The following is a 21,596-nucleotide window of genomic DNA, read 5'->3' as shown; positions in this document are numbered from 1 at the left end:
GTGAGATCGAGGGGCGTCAGCACACGTACGTCATGGGAAGCAGTGGCTGGGGTGTGTGTCGGTGGAGGGGAGGGGCCCGCAGGGTGAGGCCTGAGAGGTGAGGAGGCAGCAGAGGCACTGGCGCGGCGGCCGCTGCACTGCGGGGACGGTGAGCGTGCTTCCGGGGGTCTGGCTCACACGCTTCAGAGGAGAGCGGCTCCCGGGGAGCGGATGGCATGAAGGAACCTGCCCGCTGGAGCGCTCCTCATGTCTCTCGAGGCCCCCGACGGTGAACCCACACACCTACAGCATCTGCACGGCTGCCACACGCAGACCCCAGCGCCTTCCGCACAAGCCTGTGCGCTGGGTTCCCCGCCTGGCATCAACCCCCGGCGCAAAGAGCTGCGTGCCCTCACAGGGAGGCCTCAGCAGGCGTCTCAGGAGACAGGCGGGCTGGTAGGGAAGGCGTCCCTGGGCGGGACGGCAGGTTCCGGGACTCCGCCAGGCAGGGCCCGGTGCACGGCTCATGGGCCCGGTGCAGCCACTGCTGCGCAGACGGGCAGGAGTGTTGTGTGGCCCCAGGCCTCCACAGAAGGTGCCAGAAGAGTCACGCCAGTGATGAGTACTCCTTCCTACCAAGTGTGGAAGTTTCTCTGCTAGTGCACATCACTACCCTTATTCTTCATTTACGTGCAAAAGAGCATTCCTAATATTTGAAAAATAATAAAACAAACAAGTATAGAGCAACCACTGAGTTAATACAGAGGAAACTTCCAGGCCCTCTGTGAACTCACTTTCCCCCCACAGGTTCTATTCCAAACTTAACAATAATCACATAATCACTGCATTGTTTGCTCTGTAGTTTTACAGACATCACTAAACACAGGTTTTTTTTTTTTTTTTTTTTGCTGTTTTCTTCATAAAATCTGATTGTGTTTTTTACCCGTTTGAATCATGTATTCTTTACATATTCTGATATACATAATTTTTTTGTTCCATGTGTTGTAAACATCTTCAAGTTGTGCCTATATAACTTTGCTCACTTAAAAAAAAAATTTATAAATGGTAGCTTAAGTGAGTTAAATTTATCAACCTTTTAATCTCTGCATCTTATTTTGGAGGCCCTCCTGATCAAAGCTAGAATGCTCCATCTTTAACCATTAGGGCCTTGATACAAGGAGCTGACTTCTGTACATATTTTCCTATATAAGTATCCAATTGCACCCTCTCCATGAGATTTTCTGTGCTGCCACAGGAATCATTAAGCCGTTCTTCCCACCCACATCCTTTCAGGGCCTGTTCTGACAAGTAAGGTCTCCTGCGGGCACAGGCTCTCTCTGTGGAATTGTCTGTTTTGCTTCCTTTTTCTATTGCGATTTCAAGCCCCTCGCCTTAACCACACAGAGTGCAGAACTCTAGACACCAGCAGCTGGAAGAGCAATCTGTCCCCTTTTCATCTTCACCCACACACGTTAGAATCAGGCTTTCCCCAAAATACTCTGATGAGATTTATGTTGGACCTGAACCGGATCTACAGATTTTAGATTGGGGTGACATCACATCTTAGGTATAGAATCCTTTTACCAGGGACATGATGTGTATGTAGGTCTCTGGAGTGCAAGTGACTGATAATACGCTTTTTTTAATTGTAGTGTTAAGTGCCTGGGATCAGGCTTTCAATTGCTGATTGCCAAGGCACCTGTTTAAAAAGGCATTCACCTCCCATGAGCATATTCCCAGATACTCCACTAGATAAAGGACCAACCCACCCATGCAGTTCCCCTTCAAGAAAACCCAAGGTGACCTAGATAACTGACCGCCTGATGACCCCAATTCTCCCTAGTTAGAACACCTAATTCCCGTTCTTATGTTTTGAATTTGCCAATAAAAACTTAACTGGTGAAACCCTAAGCACCCCACCCTGGACCCCAATAAAGGCAGAGCCCCACATCTATGGTCTTCCTCTTTGCCTCACCATGACTGTGCTGCATGGCCCTGGGTGTGCTATGTGTCCACTGAGATCTCTGAGTGATAACCTGGTTTTTTCAAAGTTCCCTTTTCCTGGCAGTTCCTGCCAAGTGTGTCATGCAGTCATAACAGGAACCAGGAAGGCCTGTCCAGCGTCAGCACTGGCTCCCGTCAGAGAATGTCTGAGTGGGCTGCCATGGCTCGTACGGGCCCAGATGGGCACCCCAAGCATTCCTAGCCACAGTGTGTGTCTGACGGCTGATGATGACCTGAGGGCAACACAGAACAGTGCTCTAGGTGCACACATCTCTCGGTGAGGTCGTATCACTTTCCTCTTTCACCGGGTGTTCTCCCCTCAGATGTGTGTTAGTCAACACGGTTCCAAAACCCAGTGTGTCCTGTCTCTGAGCAAAGCCGCAGCTCCCAGAGTTGGGAACCCTACTTCTCAGGAGGCTCCTCGGCGAGGGGGTCGTTAGAACCCTGAGAATCAGTGACACGATTCCAGTGCCATCTGTGTATCAGTAAGATATCAAACAGAATGATGTAAACAGAGCAGACGTGCTCACCAGTTAATGGGATACCACACATGCTGCACTTGAATTACATGGCAAGTGGAGGCTGAGTGTTCTTGTCATGTGGTTTTAAATTAGCATGACCTTCCAAGTCTCAGGTAATGCGGAAGCGTGTTTGCACATGGGCTGCACTGGAGCCCTCCAGCACAAGTGTGTTCTGCTGTAAGTTCCCTTCTCTGTTACGGGAGATGTGGCTGGGGTGGTGTTGGGGGCTGACGGTGCACTCCGCCCTGGCAAGCTGCTTTCCAAGTGTCTGGTCACAGACAGTCAGGCTTGTGCTGGCAGCTCCCTGAATTTCCCACAAACAAGGTGAGATTTCCCTGTTTCTATCATTCACACAGCACAGCACCCCGAAGACTGCAGGGCCGTGGCGCTGAGACATGGACTGGAGCAGAGTGGCCACGCCGGGTTCTGGCCAGGGCTGAGTGTGGAGTGGGTGGTGGACGGTGATGAGGCTCCCTGCTGTCCCCAGACTGGCGCAGGCAGCTAGCATCCTGCGGTCTTGTGCCCCGTCCTTCCCCAGCCACTGTGCCCCAGGACAGGCCAGGCTGCTGCTCTGTGAGGCTGGCTCCACTCTGGCCATGTTCACAGGGAGGAGGGCTGCTCATGTCCCACCAGCACCCCTCATTCCGCTCCCAATCCACACACCACGGGCTGTGAGTCTGTCCCCTGGCCCAAAGAAGTATGCAGGCCCCCATGACCCCTGGAAGATGTGAGCCAGCTGGGAACTGTGAATCCCAAAGCTCAGAAAGGAGCACAAACCTTGGGGCAATAGGTCTGTGACCTGGGCGGTTCTGAGAGCCAAGAATGACTGGGTGCAGAGACATGCATCAGAGCAGAGAGCACAGAAAACGATGCACCATCCCTCCTCCCCCAACTGCGGAGCTACCTACTCAATGCCAGTGTCCTCAAGGAAGATGGGAAGAGGGCAAAGAGCAGGGGGCACAGGGAAGAGGGGGGCCTTTGGGAAGAATGAGGCTTTCAGGAGGGGGAGGGTGCCCGCCTGGGTGGCCTGGAGAGAAGCTGACCACGATGCAGGCATGCATGTGGGAGCTGTGGGATGGTGGGGGTGCAGACATGGTGGAGTACAGACTGGATCGCTGGGCACATGGTCCTGACTCTCCTCGTGGGACTGGGTGTGGCTGGGCACACGGTTCTGAATCTCCCCGTGGGACTGTGTGTGGCTGGGCACATGGTTCTGACTCTCCCCGTGGGACTGGGTGTGGCTGGGCACACGGTCCTGACTCTCTGAGGGACTGGGTGTGGCTGGGCATGTGGTCCTGAGTCTCTGTGGGACTGGGTGTGGCTGGGCACAGGGTCTGACTCTCCATGGGACTGGGAGTGGCTGGGCACGCGGTCCTGAGTCTCTCTGGGACTGGGTGTGGCTGGGCACACGGTCCTGACTCTCTCCATGGGACTGGGTATGCCTGGGCATGAGGTCCTGAATTTCTGTGTGACTGGGTATGGCTGGGAATGCTGTATGGCTGGGCAGGAGGTCCTGAGTCTCTGTGGGACTGGGTGTGGCTGGGCACACAGTCCTGACTTTCTCTGTGGACTGGGTGTGGCTGGGCATGCAGTCCTGACTCTCTGTGGGACTGGGTGTGGCTGGGCACTCGGTCCTGACTCTCTGTGGGACTGGGTGTGGCTGGGCACTCGGTCCTGACTCTCTGTGGGACTGGGTGTGGCTGGGCACGCAGTCCTGACTCTCTGTGGGACTGGGTGTGGCTGTCCTTGAGTTCTGGGGCCAAGTGGCATGCAGACCAGGAAAGCCTGTCTGTGCTTCAAGGATCAGAGGCTGAGGAGAGGCTGCCTCTGTTACCTGCAGGCTCACTAGCCTCCACGCCTCTTTCTCCACTGCTGATGGGGATGGGGTCGGGTGGATTATGGACCACCATAATCCAACATTAAGGACCCCAGAAAATCAGAATTGTAACCAGATAAAAGTTTCTTGAAATCACAGAGTAATGTATGAATGTCAACTACAATGCACACTAATCATTCATATCGTCTTGTTTGTCAAATTGCTAGTATTAAATGGCCTGTTGATATCAATGACATTTAGCAGCCCTAAATTCTGCTCTTTGTGTCAGATGCGTGGCAAACAATCTCTTAGCTGGGACAACAGTAAACGAGGCCATCAAGTTTGCCATACCACCGTCATCTGTCATGATTTAGAGCTCCAGAAACATAACGCTTGCCTTCCTCCAACTATACATCAGCAGAGCTAGGCAAGAAGGTTTGAAACATTTTCACCCACAGCCAACTTGGCAATTCATCACTGCTTTCCGAGCAGCTCTGTCCCCAGGCTGACACCTCCTATGTGTCCTCTTCTGGCTCTGCAAATCCTGAATAAACAGCCACAACGGCACATCAACCGCTCATTTACAAGGCCTTTTAGAAGCTGAGAGTTTTTGTCTAACGATGAGAGAAACATTTTGCCATGATCCCGACCTTCACTGTTCTACTCTAAGCTCTGCTCTCTCATCTGCAGATTGAGCGGAACAGCCTGGAGGTGCTCAGAGCAACATGAACTCATGGCAACCAAGTATTCACCATGTGCCTGATACACAGTAGATCCTCAGTAAACAGCGACTGAGGAACAGAGCCATAGGTTGGACAGAAGTTTTGTTTGGTGTCAAATCCAGTCTCATGAGAAGATCTCTGTACATGAATTCACTTTCTAATTGTCAAAAGCAAACCGAGTGTGTGGGAACCACTGCTTAGTCTTACGTGCCAGGCTATGAGGCAGTGAGGAAGCCCCTTCTACTCTGTGCATTCACTGCCTATGTTAGAAGAAATACAGGTTAGGAGGTGATCAGAATTTTGATGATTGGCAAACTCTATAGGATTTTAGTTCTCTGATGCCCGTGTCCCCAGTCTTCCTCCTTCTTCTAAAACTGAGGTAGGAATCGGCAGAGTACCTGTCCCAGGTCACCTCACCAACCATCACCTGTGTGACCCACCTGCCTTCAACTGCCCCATCAGTCTCCTGAACTGAAAACCAAGTCAATACCCGACACATCAATTCCATAATCTAAATTAGAAACTTTGTAAAATATAAATGTCTGTGGATACATGATCTCTAATGACCTATGAGACACTCCGCATCCCTGCTTTCAATCAAGCAGGTACCAATGAGATCAGTGGGGCTTTGCCAGGCCTCTTTCCCTGTCCAGAATCAGCTGAGAAGTGAGGGCAGCTCTCTGCAGATGGAGATGAACAGATAACATTGCTGCTCTGTTACCCAGAAAGCAATAGTGGAAGACTGAGATTTGCTAGTCAGATGGCCCATCACCACCCCACAGTTGGGTCCCTGTAAAATTACATGGGCTCACTGACTGCCCGCTGGTCTGAGGGAGAGTTGAGAGACCGTGCTCTGTGTCTATAGACTTAAGTGGAACCAAATCAGGGAAGAAGACAAAGGACTGTCACCCTCCAAGTAGAAGGGCTGCTTCCTTTGTGAAGAAGAATGAGAAGCAAGTCAAAGGCCAGAAATATGAGGATCGAACCCGTCCACATACTCTTCTGTCCCCTTCATAAACCAATTAGCTTTTTACACATTCATACCAGTAGCTCCTTCCAATCAGTTCCCAATTTCTCATAGAAAATAGCATTTTGCAAGTCATCTGGTCTTAAATCACGATGCCATCTTTGACTTATACATGGGCCCAGAGCCCATCTCAGAATCCACTTGTCACACCGGCCACCACCCTGCTCTCAGCTCTCATCACCTCCACTGTTTCGTGACATTCCAAGTACTTGTTTTCACTTCCAAAACAGTGACTTCAGCACATCCTCCCCTTAGTCCACATCACTGCTCTGTCTATTTCTACATTTTGGAATTTAAGGCCCTTCCTACTGGGAGCAGAGAATAAGATGTTAGATAGCATCACTGACTCAGTGAACACGAATTTCAGCTAACTCTGGGAGACAGTGGAGGACAAAGAAGGCTGGTGTGCTGTAGTCCATGGGGACTGACTTAGTGACTAAACAACAATAAAAACATATAACAACAACAGCAGCAGCACGAGGTCACAAAGAGACATGACTGAGCGACTGAACAACAATAACAACATCTGAACGGTGACACTGCCGTGTCTCTTCCCCAAAGGGGGAAGTCCGGTGCCTCCACAAACTGACCACCTGCCGATTGTGCTTTATCCTTTATCCGTTATGCCTTCTTCCATCCAAATCCTCCAGGCTCAGTTCAAAATATGACCCCCATGAGCTTCCCCAAACAGCCCTCAGTTTCACAAGGGTTTTCACCGAATTATTTAATCTGCCCAGCATTTGCTCCTGGAACCCTGGCCATGCCTATTTCCCACTGTACCTCGCAGGGTGCTGAGAGCAGAGCACCCCTGACACAGCCGCCAGACGATAATCAAGGTCAACCAACGCACAACACAGACAGAGCTCCAACGTGTCTCCAAGACCTCACGCCAGGCTCTCTGAAACCTGCACTCCAGACACCCACAGACCAGCAGAGTCACTCCATACTGGCGTGGCCAAGGCAGCAGCAGAGCTGTAATCTCACATGTCTGAACACTCTAACAGCTCAACCTCATGATACTTATGATGGCCTGAAATTCTGTCTACTGGAGATCCACCAAAATAGGGTTCACGTCTAATTTAGGGTATATTCTCATCAATTCAGATGTTTTCTCATGAAACTTGGTCTACCACTTAAGGCATAACTTCACAAATAAAATGAACAACAAAAAAAGGACTATTTCCTTCTCTAAATAGTCTTGATTTGTTTAAGCACTTGCTTCCAAATTTAAGCCATGCCATTAGACCCTGATGCTGGGAAAGATTGAAGGCAGGAGGAGAAGGGGATGACAGAGGATGAGATGGTTGGATGGCATCACTGACTCAATGGACATTAGTTTGAGTAAACTCCGGGAGTTGGTGATGGACAGGGAGGCCTGGTGTGCTGCAGTCCATGGGATCGCAAAGAGTCGGACACGACTGAGCGACCGAACTGAACTGAATTATCTTTAAGGAATTTCCTTACAGACTGGGAAATATAGGTCTAGAAGCCAGGGCTGATTTCAATAACTGAATTCTTGAGAGTAGATATAACAACAAGAGAAATGTATGTTAATTCAGTTCTGCATTAGAGAAGCCAGAGTATGTGGCTCATCAGAATAATGATGACTATCTGCATTGCTTTGTCTCCTAATAGCAGAGAGTTGTTGGACTGGGTAATTTGAAAATCATTATATTATCACATTTAGCCTCTGCAGCCCTGGATGCCAAGGGTAGAAGTGAGCTATTTGACCAAGCAGCTATTTTTAGTAAATCCAAAAGATAAAACACCAGTAAGAAAAACACTTCATTGAATAGTATTTCTCCTCCTAAAACTATTTAGTCCTGAGTTGAAACCATAGGAGCTGAGGAAAAGTGAAGTCTATGAGGTTTTCTAGCTTTTGGTCAATTGTATGCAAACATGACATACGAGGAAAATCTTCTAAGCTGCCTTGCATATCATAGTAATGATAGTAACAGCAAACATAAATAAGAGACTGCATCAATTTCAAACCAATCTTACAATATCAGGCAGATATAGATAAATTTGGTATGAGAGTTCTGTATCTCTACTGAGTTCAAGAAATGTTTATATTGGTTTTGTCTCTGTGAAGTTCAAGAAATGCATACATTTGTGTATTCACAAATTTATATATATATATATATACACACACATATATAAATTGATGTTGTTTGGTTGAATGTAGAAATGAAGAGGTCCTATTAGATAAATTTTTTAGCTTTGAATTATATAACCGTAGTTGGGGAGTCACTGAATACGAGATGATATAAAGACCATTTAAAAGCTCACATACTTTATTTCACCAAAAATTGCTTTGTGCTGCCTGCCCTGCACACCACTGCCATTAAATCTGAACATCACATTGACTTGAATTTATTTAGATAATGATGAAAAATAACAATCTTTGACTTTTAGCGTTCTACCTTTGATCAAATGAAGAGCGTAATTTTCAGGTGCAAAGAGTGGCATAATTTTAAGTGCCATAATGACTCAGTGTTTCCTAAATGAGGTGCCCCAGGGACCTTTTGAATGGTTTGTCCCAACTACTGATGTGCACAGCCACTGACGGCAGTAGGAGTTTAAATAAATTCTAGTGAGAGTCCCTCTCTATTACACTACTTTCCCCAAGTAAATGTATGTGTTATCTCTACATGGCATTTGAAGATCATAATTCGAAAAAAAATGATTTATTCCCATCCAACTTAATTTTGGTTCATCACACATACTTCTGATCCCCCAAATCCCTTTGGAATTAAAGAAGGAAATTAATTTTAAGGAAACCCTCAGAATTAAAGGAAGTTCCCTGCCAGTAATGGCAGAGTGGCTATTAGTAGGTAATAACTATTAACTCTGGACACCACATGAAAAATAACTCCTTGAAGGCAATGGAGAGTGAACAAGGGCAGGAGGGACCCAGAGAGGAGCTGGCACTTGGATGCAGGGAATGGCTTCTCTTTAAAAAAGAAAAAGAAAATAATCACTTGACTCCAGTCAAATACCACAGAAAAGATGCTGCTCTGCCCCAGCCCAGGCCCACAAAGAGAGTGGGGAGCTAGGCTTTCCCCTCAGCAGCTATGAGGACAGGTCCAGCCTGAGGGCAGGGCCTTATGTCGGCAGCACTGACACCCATTCTCTGCAGGGGTGAGAGGGCGAGGGGAGCCTGGACCCCCAGCGACGAGCAGAAGCAGTCCTCCTGACACTTGCTGCGGCTGCGTCAAAGGAGGCCCAGTGGAAGCTGAGACTCCTACCACCCCAAGGCCAGGCTACCCACACAGTGTCAGGGGACACTGGTACGGAGCTCGAGGTCCTGTATCTACCCAGCAGCAGCCAGAACCCAGGGCCCCCTCTGTCAACGGAAGCTGGGGGGAAGCCTCAGTTCAGTTCAGTTCAGTCACTCAGTCGTGTCTGACTCCTCAAGACCCCATGAACCGCAGCACGCCAGGCCTCCCTGTCCGTTACCAACTCCTGGAGTCTACTCAGACTCATGTCCATCGAGTCAGTGATGCCATCCAACCATCTCATCCTCTGTCGTCCCCTTCTCCTCCTGCCTTCAATCTTTACCAGCATCAGAGGGGAAGCCTACCTGGCAGTAAGAAGGCTGTGGTACACCTTTCCCTGCAGAGCAGTGATTTTAAGTCTAGCTAAAACAGAAGGTTTCAATAAATCTAGAGTGTCATAATATAACACACGAAATGTCCAGGTTCCAATAAAAACACATGTGTCCTAATCATAACCAGGAAGATCAAACTGGGTTTTTTGAAAAATCAATAGATGTCAAGGAAGATATGACAGAGATGTTAGAATTACCTGACAAAGAGTTTTTTAAGCAGCCACCATAAAACGCCACAATGATCAATTACAAACATGCTTGAAACAAATTAAAAAAAAACAGAAAGTCTCAGCAAAGAAATAAAAGAGAGAAACAAAACTCAAACATAAGTTTTAGTATTTGTGTTGGTCTGCTTGGGCTACCATAACAAAGTACTATAGACTGGTCGACTTAAATCAAAATTTATTTTCTCACAGTTCTGGAGGCTGGCAAGTCCAAGATGGAGGTGTTAGCAGATTCTGGTGAGGACTCTTGTCCTGATTTACAGAGGGCTGCCTTCTCCCTGTGTACTCACATGGCCTCTCCTTGTTGCATGCATGTGGAGACAGAGAGATCTCTCTTCCTTTGCTTATACAGGCACTAATCCCATCAGATGAGGGTTGTACCTTTACGACCTCCATTAAATTTAGTTATAAAGGCTCTATGCTCAAATGCAGTAACACTGAGGATTAGGGTTTCAAAATATGAATTTGGGAGGCATAATTCAGTTCATAACATTCTACCACTGGCCCCCACAAAATCCATGTCCTTCTCACATGCAAAATCTATTCATTCCATCCTAGTAAGTCCCAAAGTCTTAACTCTTTCCAGGCATCAACTCTAATGTCTGAAGTCCAGTCTCATCTAAACATCATCTAAATCAGATATTGGTTAGATTCAATTCATCCTGAGGCAAAATTTGTCTCCAGCTGTGAACTTGTGAAACCAGTTATTTTGTTCTAAAATATAATGGTGGGATGGGTATAGGATAGACATTCCCCTTTCAAAACGAAAAGAAGGGCTGATAAGTCTCAAGCAAGTCCAAAACCTAGCAAGGCAAGTTCCACTAGATCTTAAAGCTCGAACATAATCCTCTCTGGTTCAGTGTTCGGGGAGCAGCCTCACACCCACTGCCTTGCAGGGAGTAGCACTCAGGACTCTGCTGATGGCAGAAGAGAGGCCATCTCACTCCCTGGCCCATGCACGCTGCACCTGGGCCAGGACTGGCAGCTCTGAACCACTTTGGGGCTCATTCTTCCTGCTTCTGTTGAGATGGCTTATAACACCATGGTAACCTTTTTTTTTTGGGGGGGGGGTGTTCCGTCATGAACAAACTTCCTCATTTTTGCAATATAAGAATTTCCCAAATCTTTAAGTTCTGGAATTTATTTTCATTTTTTTTTTGTTTTGGCTTAACAATTCCTTCTTTAATTCATCTGTTGCCTCTCAAGAGGAACCAAACAACTCCTCCAGCACTTTAGAAATTTCCTCAACTAAGTACCCAATTTCATTACTCACAAGGTTTACTTTCTACAAAACACTAGAATACAAATTAGTCAAGTGCTTTGCCGATTCATAACAAGAAGCATCTTTCCACCATTTTCCAAAAACCTGTTTCACATTTCTTTCTGAGACTGCACCAGAAAACCTTTAACATCCAAGTTTCAAGCAGCATTCTATTCATGATTATTTGGGTATTCTCTAAGAAGATGAAAATTTTCTCTCTAGTGCTTTTTTTTTTTCTTTTGGAGCCCTAACCAGTATCTTCAATATCCTCATTTCAGCCAACAACAGTCCCTTCATAGCAACCTCAGCTTTTTTAAACATTCACTACAAAACTCTCCAGCCTCTATCCCTTACCCAGTTCTAAAGCCACATTCACATTTTCAGGCCTTTGCCAGAGTAACACCTACTTCTCATAACCAAAATCTGAATTAGTCAGGGTTCTCCAGAGAAACAGAAACAATAGGATATGTGTGTGTATATCATCTCTATATATACACACACATATATATAACTTATTATAAGATATACACAGTTATGTATATGATTTATTATAAGGTGTTGCCTTATGAAGTAATAGTAGCCTGAAGTCCCAAGATCTGCAGTCAGTAAGCTGAAGACCCAGGAGAGCTGATGGTGCAGTTCCAGTTTGAGAACTGTTAGGCTGGAGACCCAAGAAGAGCTGTTTCAGTTTGCATCCAAAGGCAGGAAAAGACCAACATTCCTGCTCAGGGCAGTTAGGTAGGAGGGGTTTCTTACCCATGGGAAAGTCAGCCCTTCTGTTCTATTTCAGGTCTTCAACTGATTGAACAAGGTCCACCTACATTAGGGAAGGCAATCTGCTTTATTCAGTCAACCAATCTAAATGTTAATCTTATTAAAATATATCCTCACATGCACACCCAGAATAATGTTTAACAAGTTTCTAGGCATCCTGTGGCCCAGTCAAGGTGACACATAAAATTAAAGAAAATAATAACTAATAACCATAATAAGAAGCTCACTAAATGGGTTCATCAGCAAGATGGAGGGAACAAAAGAAAGTATCAGTAAAATTAAATATACAACAATAAAAATTAAGTTTATCTGAAAAATAGAGTATTGGGTTGCACCTATTAGGCCTAAGAGGCCTGTACTCAACCATCCTCTAGACTGGAGAAACAGTCAGTGACAGAGGTGTCAATGGTTTAAAGGATGAGGGAGCTTACACGTCTGAAGCAAGGTCCTAGCTGGGTGGCCGGCAGGACATGGTAGCCACCTTTGCTCAGGGGGTAGGGGAGATTGCCAATTACAGGGGGAAATGGTACCAAGTTGGCTCATCAGTTACCAGGGAGACCACCAGAGGGGCCCAGTCCTCACCCACCCTTTGATAAGAGGAGAAGAGAGGAGAGTTCTGACCTAAAGCTAGAAGAGTTGTTAGCTGGGGCCTGGGACAAGTATCTAAGTCAGTCATGTGAGTAGGGTGTAGGTGTATATCCACTGGTCAGGCAGAGGATATACAGACAGCAAGAGAAAAGCCATCTTGAGGAGCCTGACCACACACAGATGCAACCGAAAAAAACACAAAGAGCCTCAGAACTTGTGGGAATACAACAAAAGATTTAATATTTACGTCATTGAAATCAGGAAAGAAGAAGAGAAAGAGGATGGGGCAGAAAAAGTATTCAAAGTAATAACTGCTCAAACTTCCTAAATTTGACCAAAAACCTACAGATTCAAAAAGTAGAGCAAATCTCAAATCAGATAAACCCAAAGAAATCCACACTAATACACATCATAGTCAAACTTCTCTAAAGACAAAAAAAAAAGAAGCCTGAAAGCAACAAAGAGAAAAGATATCTCACCTATGAGGAGAGATATGATTTGAATTACAGCAGATTTCTCATCAGAAACCATGGAGGCAAGAATAAAGTAGCACATTTTTCAAATGCCACAGAACTGTCAGAACAGAATCTTATATTCATTAAAAATGTTCTTCAGGTATGAAGAGAGAAATCAAGGTATTTTCAGATGAAGAAAAACTAAGAGAATTTATTGCCAGAAGTCTATCCTAAAGGAATGGTTAAAGGAAGTTTGCTAAGCAGTTATAAAGGAGCCTGTAGCCCTCCAGGCTCCTCTGTCCATGGGGATTCTCCAGGCAAAAATACTGGAGTAGGGTTGCTATGCCCGCCTGCAGGGGATCTTCCCAACCCAGGGATACAACTCAGGTCTCCCGCATCACAGGCAGATTCTTAACCATCTGAGCTGCCAGGGAAGCCCAGTTTTAATATAACATTTATTTCAAAATGTTTTATTTTATTTTTATGATAAAATAATTTTTAGTTATAAAAGAAGAAATCTTGGGACACTGGGAGTACAATAAAAGAACACCATAAGCAAAAATAGAGAAAAAAAAATATCCTTTTTCTCTTGAGATTTCAAAATTAAGTTTGATGGTTCAAATAAACACCACAATACTCTCTGACGTGATTCTAGGTGAATACAGACAAAATGTTTAAGACAACTATATTTTCACTATTTTAGGATAAAGGAACATAGCTTTCATATGAACTGGTAAAATAAGAACAACAGTAAACTGTAATAAGTCATGTATATATAAAGTAATATCTACAGCAATAACTTAAAAGATGTACAAGAAGATACAAACAAAACAGTATAAATTAAAAAAAAAAAAAACGGAATCATAATAAATGTTCTGCTAACCCACATGGAGTCAGGAAAAGGAAAATAAAGAAACAGAAAACAGAGAGCAGAAAGCCAAAAAATCAAATAAAGTGGCAGACAAGCCTTCCAAAAAGTGTAAATTATGAGAATACACCAATTAAAAGATAGAGACTGGCAAAGCGAATTTAAAAATATGACCCAAACATACACCAACTACAAGAAATTCATTTTAACATGATGATTAAGCAAATGGAAATAACTCACTCCTACACATATATCATTCAAATATAATCAAAAGAAAGTAGGAGTGGCCATATAGATTTCAGGTAAAGTAGACTTTAAAACAAAGAAAATTACCACAGAGAGGAATATTATGCAATCATAAAGGGTTGATTCACCCAGAAGAGACTATAATCCTGAATGTGTGTGCACCAAAGAACAAGTGAGAAATACATGGAACAAAAAAGTACTGAACTGAAAGTAGGAATAGTTAATTGCACAATTAGTTGGAGCCTTCAACACCTCTTGCTCAACAACTGATGTAGACAGAAAATCAGCAAACAATATAGAATTCACAACAGCATAGTCAACAGGATCTAATTACTACTTGTAGAGCATTCCACCAAGTAACTGCAAAATATACATGATTTTCAAGTGTTCAAAGAACAAATACCAAGATGAATCCTCTGGGTCATGAAATAAACTCCCATAAATGTAAGAAAGGTGAAATCATATAGAAGGCGTCCTCTGATTATAATGGAATTAAACTAGAAATCAATAACAGAACGATAACAGGAAAATCCCAAACTGTTTAAAAATTAAATAACCACATCTAAATAATCAAATGTTCATATAGAACATCTGAGAAAAAGTGACTCAACATAGCAATGACTACCATGAAATAAGGAATTCCGAGGCGGGTAATGGAAATTGGGTCATTAAGGGCTCCTGGAGGAGGTGACCTGGAATCTGAGAAGTGAAAACAAGAAAGAACCGCCTGGTGCACATCTAGGGGTAAGGAGCTGTTTCCCCAGGAGCATATCCTAGAGGGCAAAAGCCCTCACTTGCTTTCTCTCAGTTACAGGCAGGGAAATCATTCTGAAAGGACAAGTGTGTGTGCCCCACTGCCTCTCCAGCTTTCCCAAGCACACTGAAGCGCATCTTGAGTTTATTTACATATAGTATCTAAAGGCTTCTGAATAAATGTGGAAATAACCCCAAAGTATATCCATGGTTCTTACTTGTGAAAATAACTTACAGCTGCCAAATTTCAGAGGGCAGGCATGGGCATCCATTGGGAAGTCTTCAAGTTGCATTGGGCACTCTGCAGAGATGGTCAAGCTGAAAAACAAGAGATGGGGACCTTTCAATGACTCGTCAACTCTATTTATTGGACACCATGTTCCAGAAAGGCATATTAAGTACTCCACTCATTATTTTAATTAAAGTCTTTTATGAAATTGTCTAAACTGTTGCATCAAATTACATAGGACTACATTGTAGGTGAATATCATTTAGAAATAAGGTTTAAATCAAATCTACTCAGGAGTTATGTGGCTTGATGTGTCTGTACATACATTACCACTTGTAAAGCAATTTGAGATGCCTTTAAAAATAATTTATTCTTTTATTCTGGCATCACTTACCAAGAGTAATCTAAAAAACTTCCCTTGACCAGGCCTAAAATATATTATTGCATAAATAATTTATAAGCTCAAAAATATAAATGTGGAATAAATGCACAGTCCATATTTTGACCCCTGAACATTCATTGGAAGGACTGATGCTGAAGCTGAAGCTCCAATACTTTGGTCACCTGATGAGAAGAGTCAACTCATTGGAAAAGACCCCAATGCTGGGAAAGATTGAGTGCATGAGGAGAAGGGGGTGGCAGAGGATGAGATGGTTGGATGGCATCATCGACTCAATGGACATGAGTTTGAGCCAACTTGAGGAAATAGTGACAGACAGGGAAGTCTGCTGCAGTCATGGGGCTGCAAAGAGTCGGACCCACTGAGTGACTGAACAACAGCAACAAGCTTTAACCAAAAGCTGGCTATAATTATCAGGTGTGGGGCTGCTACCATGAAACTTCAGAGTAAGTGAAATGCAACTTTCCTACTGTTTTTAACTCAAGTCTGGTCTTCCAGATAATAATCCCATCCACTACCGCCGTCACTAATGACTGAAACAGCACTGGGCATAAGAGCTGCTGGTCTGTGCCAGGCACTGTGTTAAGTTCTTCACCTATATTAACACATCTATAGAATAGCATGATTTATTGCTATTACCATCCCAGTTTCAAGGTAAGAAAGTCAGACACAGATATTAAGGGATCCGGACATGAATTCACAGATCCTAACGACAAGTCCTCCCACAGGCTCTGTGACCTGAGGCTGGCTGTATTTGCAGAGTTGTCCCTGTGGTGCTTTTATTTTTTTTACAGAGCTACTAATTAGGTAGTAAATCTAAATTTCTTTAGGAGTTAATCTTCTGTTTCTCGATGTTTAATTCTATTATTTGAAATGAAAAATAATTACCTAAAATGAAACCAAATTGCACCATTTTCAACTTTAAAATGGATGTTACAATTCTATTTTGTTATATTAAGTCTGGATCTTGCCTATGTGCCTGGGATGAGAGTCAAAATATACAATCATTTTTGTCTTTACTGCTTCCTTCTTTCAAGATAGATTAACCTTTTGCTCTTTAATTGGGCACATAATTCACACTTGACAATTCCAGATGGAGTGGTCAATGCATGTATTCTCTGAATGGAGCTAAAACATGTGTCAGTGGAAGGAAGGTGTGTGTCCATCACAGAGAGGAAATTTTCTGGTGGTCTGGGGGGACCACTCTCCCCCAAATGGGGTCAGTTCTAAGGGATGTGAGTGCATGTGGGTGAGAATATACCACAAAAGTTTCACATTCAGGCAGGGAGATGATATTTAAAATTATATGCCACCTATGTTCATAGAAGAATATGGAAAATGCAGAAGAATTATAAGTAAAAAAGTTACAAATACATATCATTTCACTTATAATTTCACCTCATACATGTTGTCCAGATTTTTTCACAGGTACATATGTTCTCATTTCATTCTTCTTGGTTTATAAAATTCAGTCTTTTGGTTACCCAACATTAGAGTAGAGGTATTCCCCAAATCATTAAAATCTCTACAGAATCATGACTTTGAAAGGTGCAATATTTAACTGTAGCATGCAGATGTGTAAGTATGTGTAGGGTATAGATATATCTGTATATGTGTGGACATCTTCAAGTATAAACTATATAAAATGGATTATTATTAGAGACAATGAAATAAGTAAGGTAAAGGAATATTTATTTAGTAGAACTAAGAAAACAGGACTTAAAAACCACAGCCTGTGAGGAGGACATTCAGCCAACATAAAAGAAAATAGTGTTACTCTATTCAGTTGTTAGCAAACTTAAGCCATTTGTTAAAAGAGATAGCGGGACAGAAAAACTTAAGTGAGTCAAATATGTTCTGGAGAATAAAATCACAATGACCCAGTAAATCTAGAATTTTCTTGAGAAACAAATTTATAGTAGGGAAATAGAAGGCATATACAAAGCTACAGTGCCATGTACAACGCAGTAACTGTGAAAATAAGCACATGAAGAAACGGTCGTATGGAAGCACAGAGAATGCTGATGACCAGGAAAGTCTGTCTCACACACAGCCTCGGTTCCAACAGCTGATGGCCCTGGTGTAAGGAACATGCTGGGCTCAGCCCGTGGGAAAGCGGCAGGGCAGTGAGTGGGGTGCTTCAGGTGCAACCGACTGGCGTAGCCCTGCTGCAGGGCTCGCAGACCCCAACCAGCAGACCCAGCGCTGGCATAGCCCTGCTGCAGGGCTCGCAGACCCCAACCAGCAGACACAGCGCTGCAGACGTCACGTTGCCCCCACCCAGCTCAACAACTACTGGCTGCACTCCCACCACAGAGTAACATAGAGAGGGTCCTTCCGTGGCAGAATCTCCTCTCGAGACACTAGCATGGCTGGAGCTCACACAACTGGGCTTCTGTCCCTTGGAAAACACCCCTCGGCCCACTGGGTCTGGAGGCTGCCCTGGAGCCACATGTGTTGGCCGGGTTCTTGACAATGTGGTGAGTCATGGTTAACTCCTCTGCCCCTTGCTTGGAGCTGGTTCTCTGCTTCAGTGTCCATGGCCATGGTGGGCACCTGCATTCCTGCTGTTTATCAGAGAAGACCCCCGCAGGGAGACTTGGCCTCCCACCTTTATCACTCTGCCCACTCCTGACTTTTTGTCCATTTCTTCACATACTCCTTTTTCTTGGCTAACAGCGTGTGTCTATAAGAGAGGTGAGGAGCCATCCCTTCTGTAACTGTGGTTTTGGCATCTCATGTCTTGCTTTATTCTGGCTGTTTGGCCCTGAGATCTAGGCCAAGACTGCTGCACTGACATTTTACAATGGCAAGGAATGTATACCAAGGAGTCTGCTTTTGGCATACAGCAGGAGAAAAGTGTGGGTAGAGACAGGTAGGAAGAATTTAAGTGGATCTAAAAATAAAACTCTTTTGAAGAAAAAACATAAAACATAGTAAAACATAAAAAGAAGTAAAAACATAAAAAAGATTCTACAATTACCATCTCGATAAGTGTTATCATTAGAGCCTCTGAGATTGTTTCCCCAATTTAATAGATTTCCTTAGAATTAGAATTCCAAACATCAAAAAAATATACTTCATTTATGGTAGCATCTCTCCTCTAAGGAATCAATGTAGATAAATTTCCCAATAGCAAATGTTTCAACCTTAGTAAGAGAACATTAAAAATTTTGATCTCTTTGAACATTTTTTAAAAAGGCTTTTATAGTATTCAAACAACGTCTCTAGATAAGAGAGACCCTTCCATTCATGGGATCCTTAAAATGTAGTGTCCCTTAATGTATAATCAACCTCCTTCACACAAAATTGAGATCAAAGCACTCCATAGAATATGGACTGTCATAGCAAAGGAGCTAGCCAGGGCATCTCATAGAAACACTTTTCTTAAAAGGTTAATGAATGTCTTTATGGAAAAACTTCAGTGAATTATTGGTAGATCCAAGGATATGGTTTTCTTCCCCAAAGGTTATATTTCTGTTTTACTTCCAATTTCTAAAGACATTCAAGCAGTAACTTATTGGAATGTAAGATCCATTTTTAATATCTTAATTTTAGGGCCGGGAAAAGGGCATTTTGTGACTTAAGCTGTTTGCTTCAACTTGGATGTAAACTCCCTAGAGAGCTCTTTGCTTGCACAGGGGCAGCCCACAGTGCAGCATGCTTTAAGATGTTAAAATAGCCAAATTCTAGAGTAGCTTTGCCATTAAAGAATTGTGAGACCTTTGTAAACTGCCTAACCTCTCTGATCCAGCTTATCCAAATGGAAAAGAAAATAGTAACAGCTGCTTTATCCTCTGGGAAAAAAAAAAAAACAAAAGTTAATAGGTGTGAATAGAGATTTCTATTTCTACCCAATATGCTCTTCAGAGCCAAGCCTTCTTCATTTACATGAAAATACTGCGTGGATACAATAGGTGTTGTGGCAGACAGAATAATGGTCCTGCAAAGATGTCCATGTCCTAATCCCCCAAACCTCATGACTTGTAAATATGTTACCTTAAATAGCAGAAGGGCTTTGAGGATGTGATTAAGTGAAGGCCTCTGGGAGATGGGAGATTATCTTGGATTATCCAGATGGGCCCAGCAGAATCGTACAGGCAGGAGTGTCAGTCAGAAGCCATGCAGCGGGAGATTGGTTCAAGCCAGCAGAGGAGAAGGGTGCGTGCTCACCTCCTCCCGTGAGAGCACTGAAATCACCACTAACCACTAACCACTCGTCGACAAGGGGTGCTGGAACCCACCGAAAGAGATACCCCACGCCCAAAGACAAAGCCGCAACAAGGGAGTAGGAGGTGCGCAACCATAACAGAATCCAATTCCATAACCGCCGGGTGGGCGGCCCACAGACTGGAGGACAATTACACCACAGAGGTTCTCCCACTGTTGTGAAGGTACTGAGCCCCAGGTCCGACTCCCAGCCTGGGGATCTGGCAAAAGGATTAGAAATCCCAAGGGAATCTGACGTTAAAGGCCAGCAGGATCTGAGTGCAGATTTCCACAGGGCTGGGGAAACAGATTCCATTCTTGGAGGACAGACACAAAATCTTGTGCACCAGGACCCAGGGGATAGGAGCAGTGACCCCACAGGAGATGGAACCAAACCTGGCTGCTGGTGCTGGAGCATCCCTTGCAGAGGCATGGTTGGCAGAGCCCCCTTAGGGGACAAGGGCGCTGGCAGCAGCGGTTCCAGATGTACCTGTAGGCATGAGCCCTCACGGAGCTTGTCACCATTGTCCCTACAATAAAGCCTGCTGAGTCCAGGGCTGGGTTGCCTTAGATCAATTCAAACCCATCAGTAAACAACTAAATTAAAATTGTACTAAGCAAAGTCCTGCCCCCCAGATAGAACCAGTGCTATCCATGGTCAGTCTGTCCCATCAGGAGCTTCATTCACCAGAGGGCAGAAAGCAGAATAAAGGCCAAATTACTAGAACCTTCAGAATGAAAACCACAATCACAGAAAGTTAATCAAAATGACAAGGCAGAGGATTATGTCCCAGATGAAGGAACAAGAGAACACTTCAACTAAATGAACTAAATGAAGCGGAGATAGGAAACCTTCCAGAAAAAGAATTCAGAATAAGAATAGTGCAAATAATCCAGGATCTCAGAAAAAGAATGGAGGCAATAGAGGCAAAGATTGAAAAGATGCAAGAAATGTTTATGAAAGCCCTAGAAGAACTAAAGAATAAACAGAGATGAAAAATACAATATAATACCTGAAATGAAAAATGCACAAGAAAGAATCAATAGTAGAATAACTGAGGCAGGAGAATGGCTAGGTGACTGGGAAGACAGAATGGTGGAAATCACTGCCACAGAAGAGAATCAACAAAAATGAATGAAAAGAAATGAAGACAGCCTAACAGGTCTCTGGAACAATATTAAACAAACCAACATTTGCATTCTAGGGGGTCCCAGAAGGAGAAGAGAAAAAGCACCTGATAAAATATTTGCTCACATGCTAGTAAAGTAATGCTCAAAATTCTCCAAGCCAGACTTCAGCAACACGTGAACTGTGAACTTCCTGATGTTCAAGCTGGTTTTAGAAAAGGCAGAGGAACCAGAGATCAAATTGCCAACATCCGCTGGATCATGGAAAAAGCAAGAGAGTTCCAGAAAAACATCTATTTCTGCTTTATTGACTATGCCAAAGCTTTTGACTGTGTGGATCACAATAAACTGTGGAAAATTCTTCAAGAGATGGGAATACCAGAACACCTCACCTGACTCTTGAGAAATCTGTATGCAGGTCAGGAAGCAACAGTTAGAACTGGACATGGAAAAACAGACTGGTTCCAAATAGGAAAATGAGTACGTCAAGGCTGTGTATTGTCACCCTGTTTATTTAACTTATATGCAGAGTACATCATGAGAAACGCTGGGCTGGAAGAAGCACAAGCTGGAATCAAGATTGCCGGGAGAAATATCAATAACCTCAGATATGCAGATGACACCACGCTTATGGCAAAAAGTGAAAAAGAACTTAAAAGCCTCTTGATGAAAGTGAAAGTGGAGAGTGAAAAAGTTGGTTTAAAGCTCAACATTCAGAAAACGAAGATCATGGCATCTGGTTCCATCACTTCATGGGAAATAGATGGGGAAACAGTGGAAAT

General features: G+C 44.0%; 1 protein-coding gene across 1 annotated transcript in view; it reads right to left on the bottom strand.

The window, feature by feature from the left end:
- Window positions 1-21,596, bottom strand: part of GABRA5 (gamma-aminobutyric acid (GABA) A receptor, alpha 5) — an 89,193-nt gene that overhangs the window by 13,484 nt on the left and 54,113 nt on the right. The window contains exon 5 of the mRNA XM_010845809.1: window positions 15,084-15,166. Coding sequence (XP_010844111.1) covers window positions 15,084-15,166 — 83 coding nt within the window. The remainder of the gene's footprint in view (window positions 1-15,083; window positions 15,167-21,596) is intronic.

Source organism: Bison bison, unplaced genomic scaffold, assembly GCF_000754665.1.
Source record: "Bison bison bison isolate TAMUID 2011002044 unplaced genomic scaffold, Bison_UMD1.0 scf7180017864224, whole genome shotgun sequence".
Lineage (NCBI taxonomy): Eukaryota > Metazoa > Chordata > Mammalia > Artiodactyla > Bovidae > Bison > Bison bison.
The sequence above is the reverse complement of the archived record's forward strand: the minus strand, read 5'-3'. Positions and strand labels throughout refer to the sequence as shown.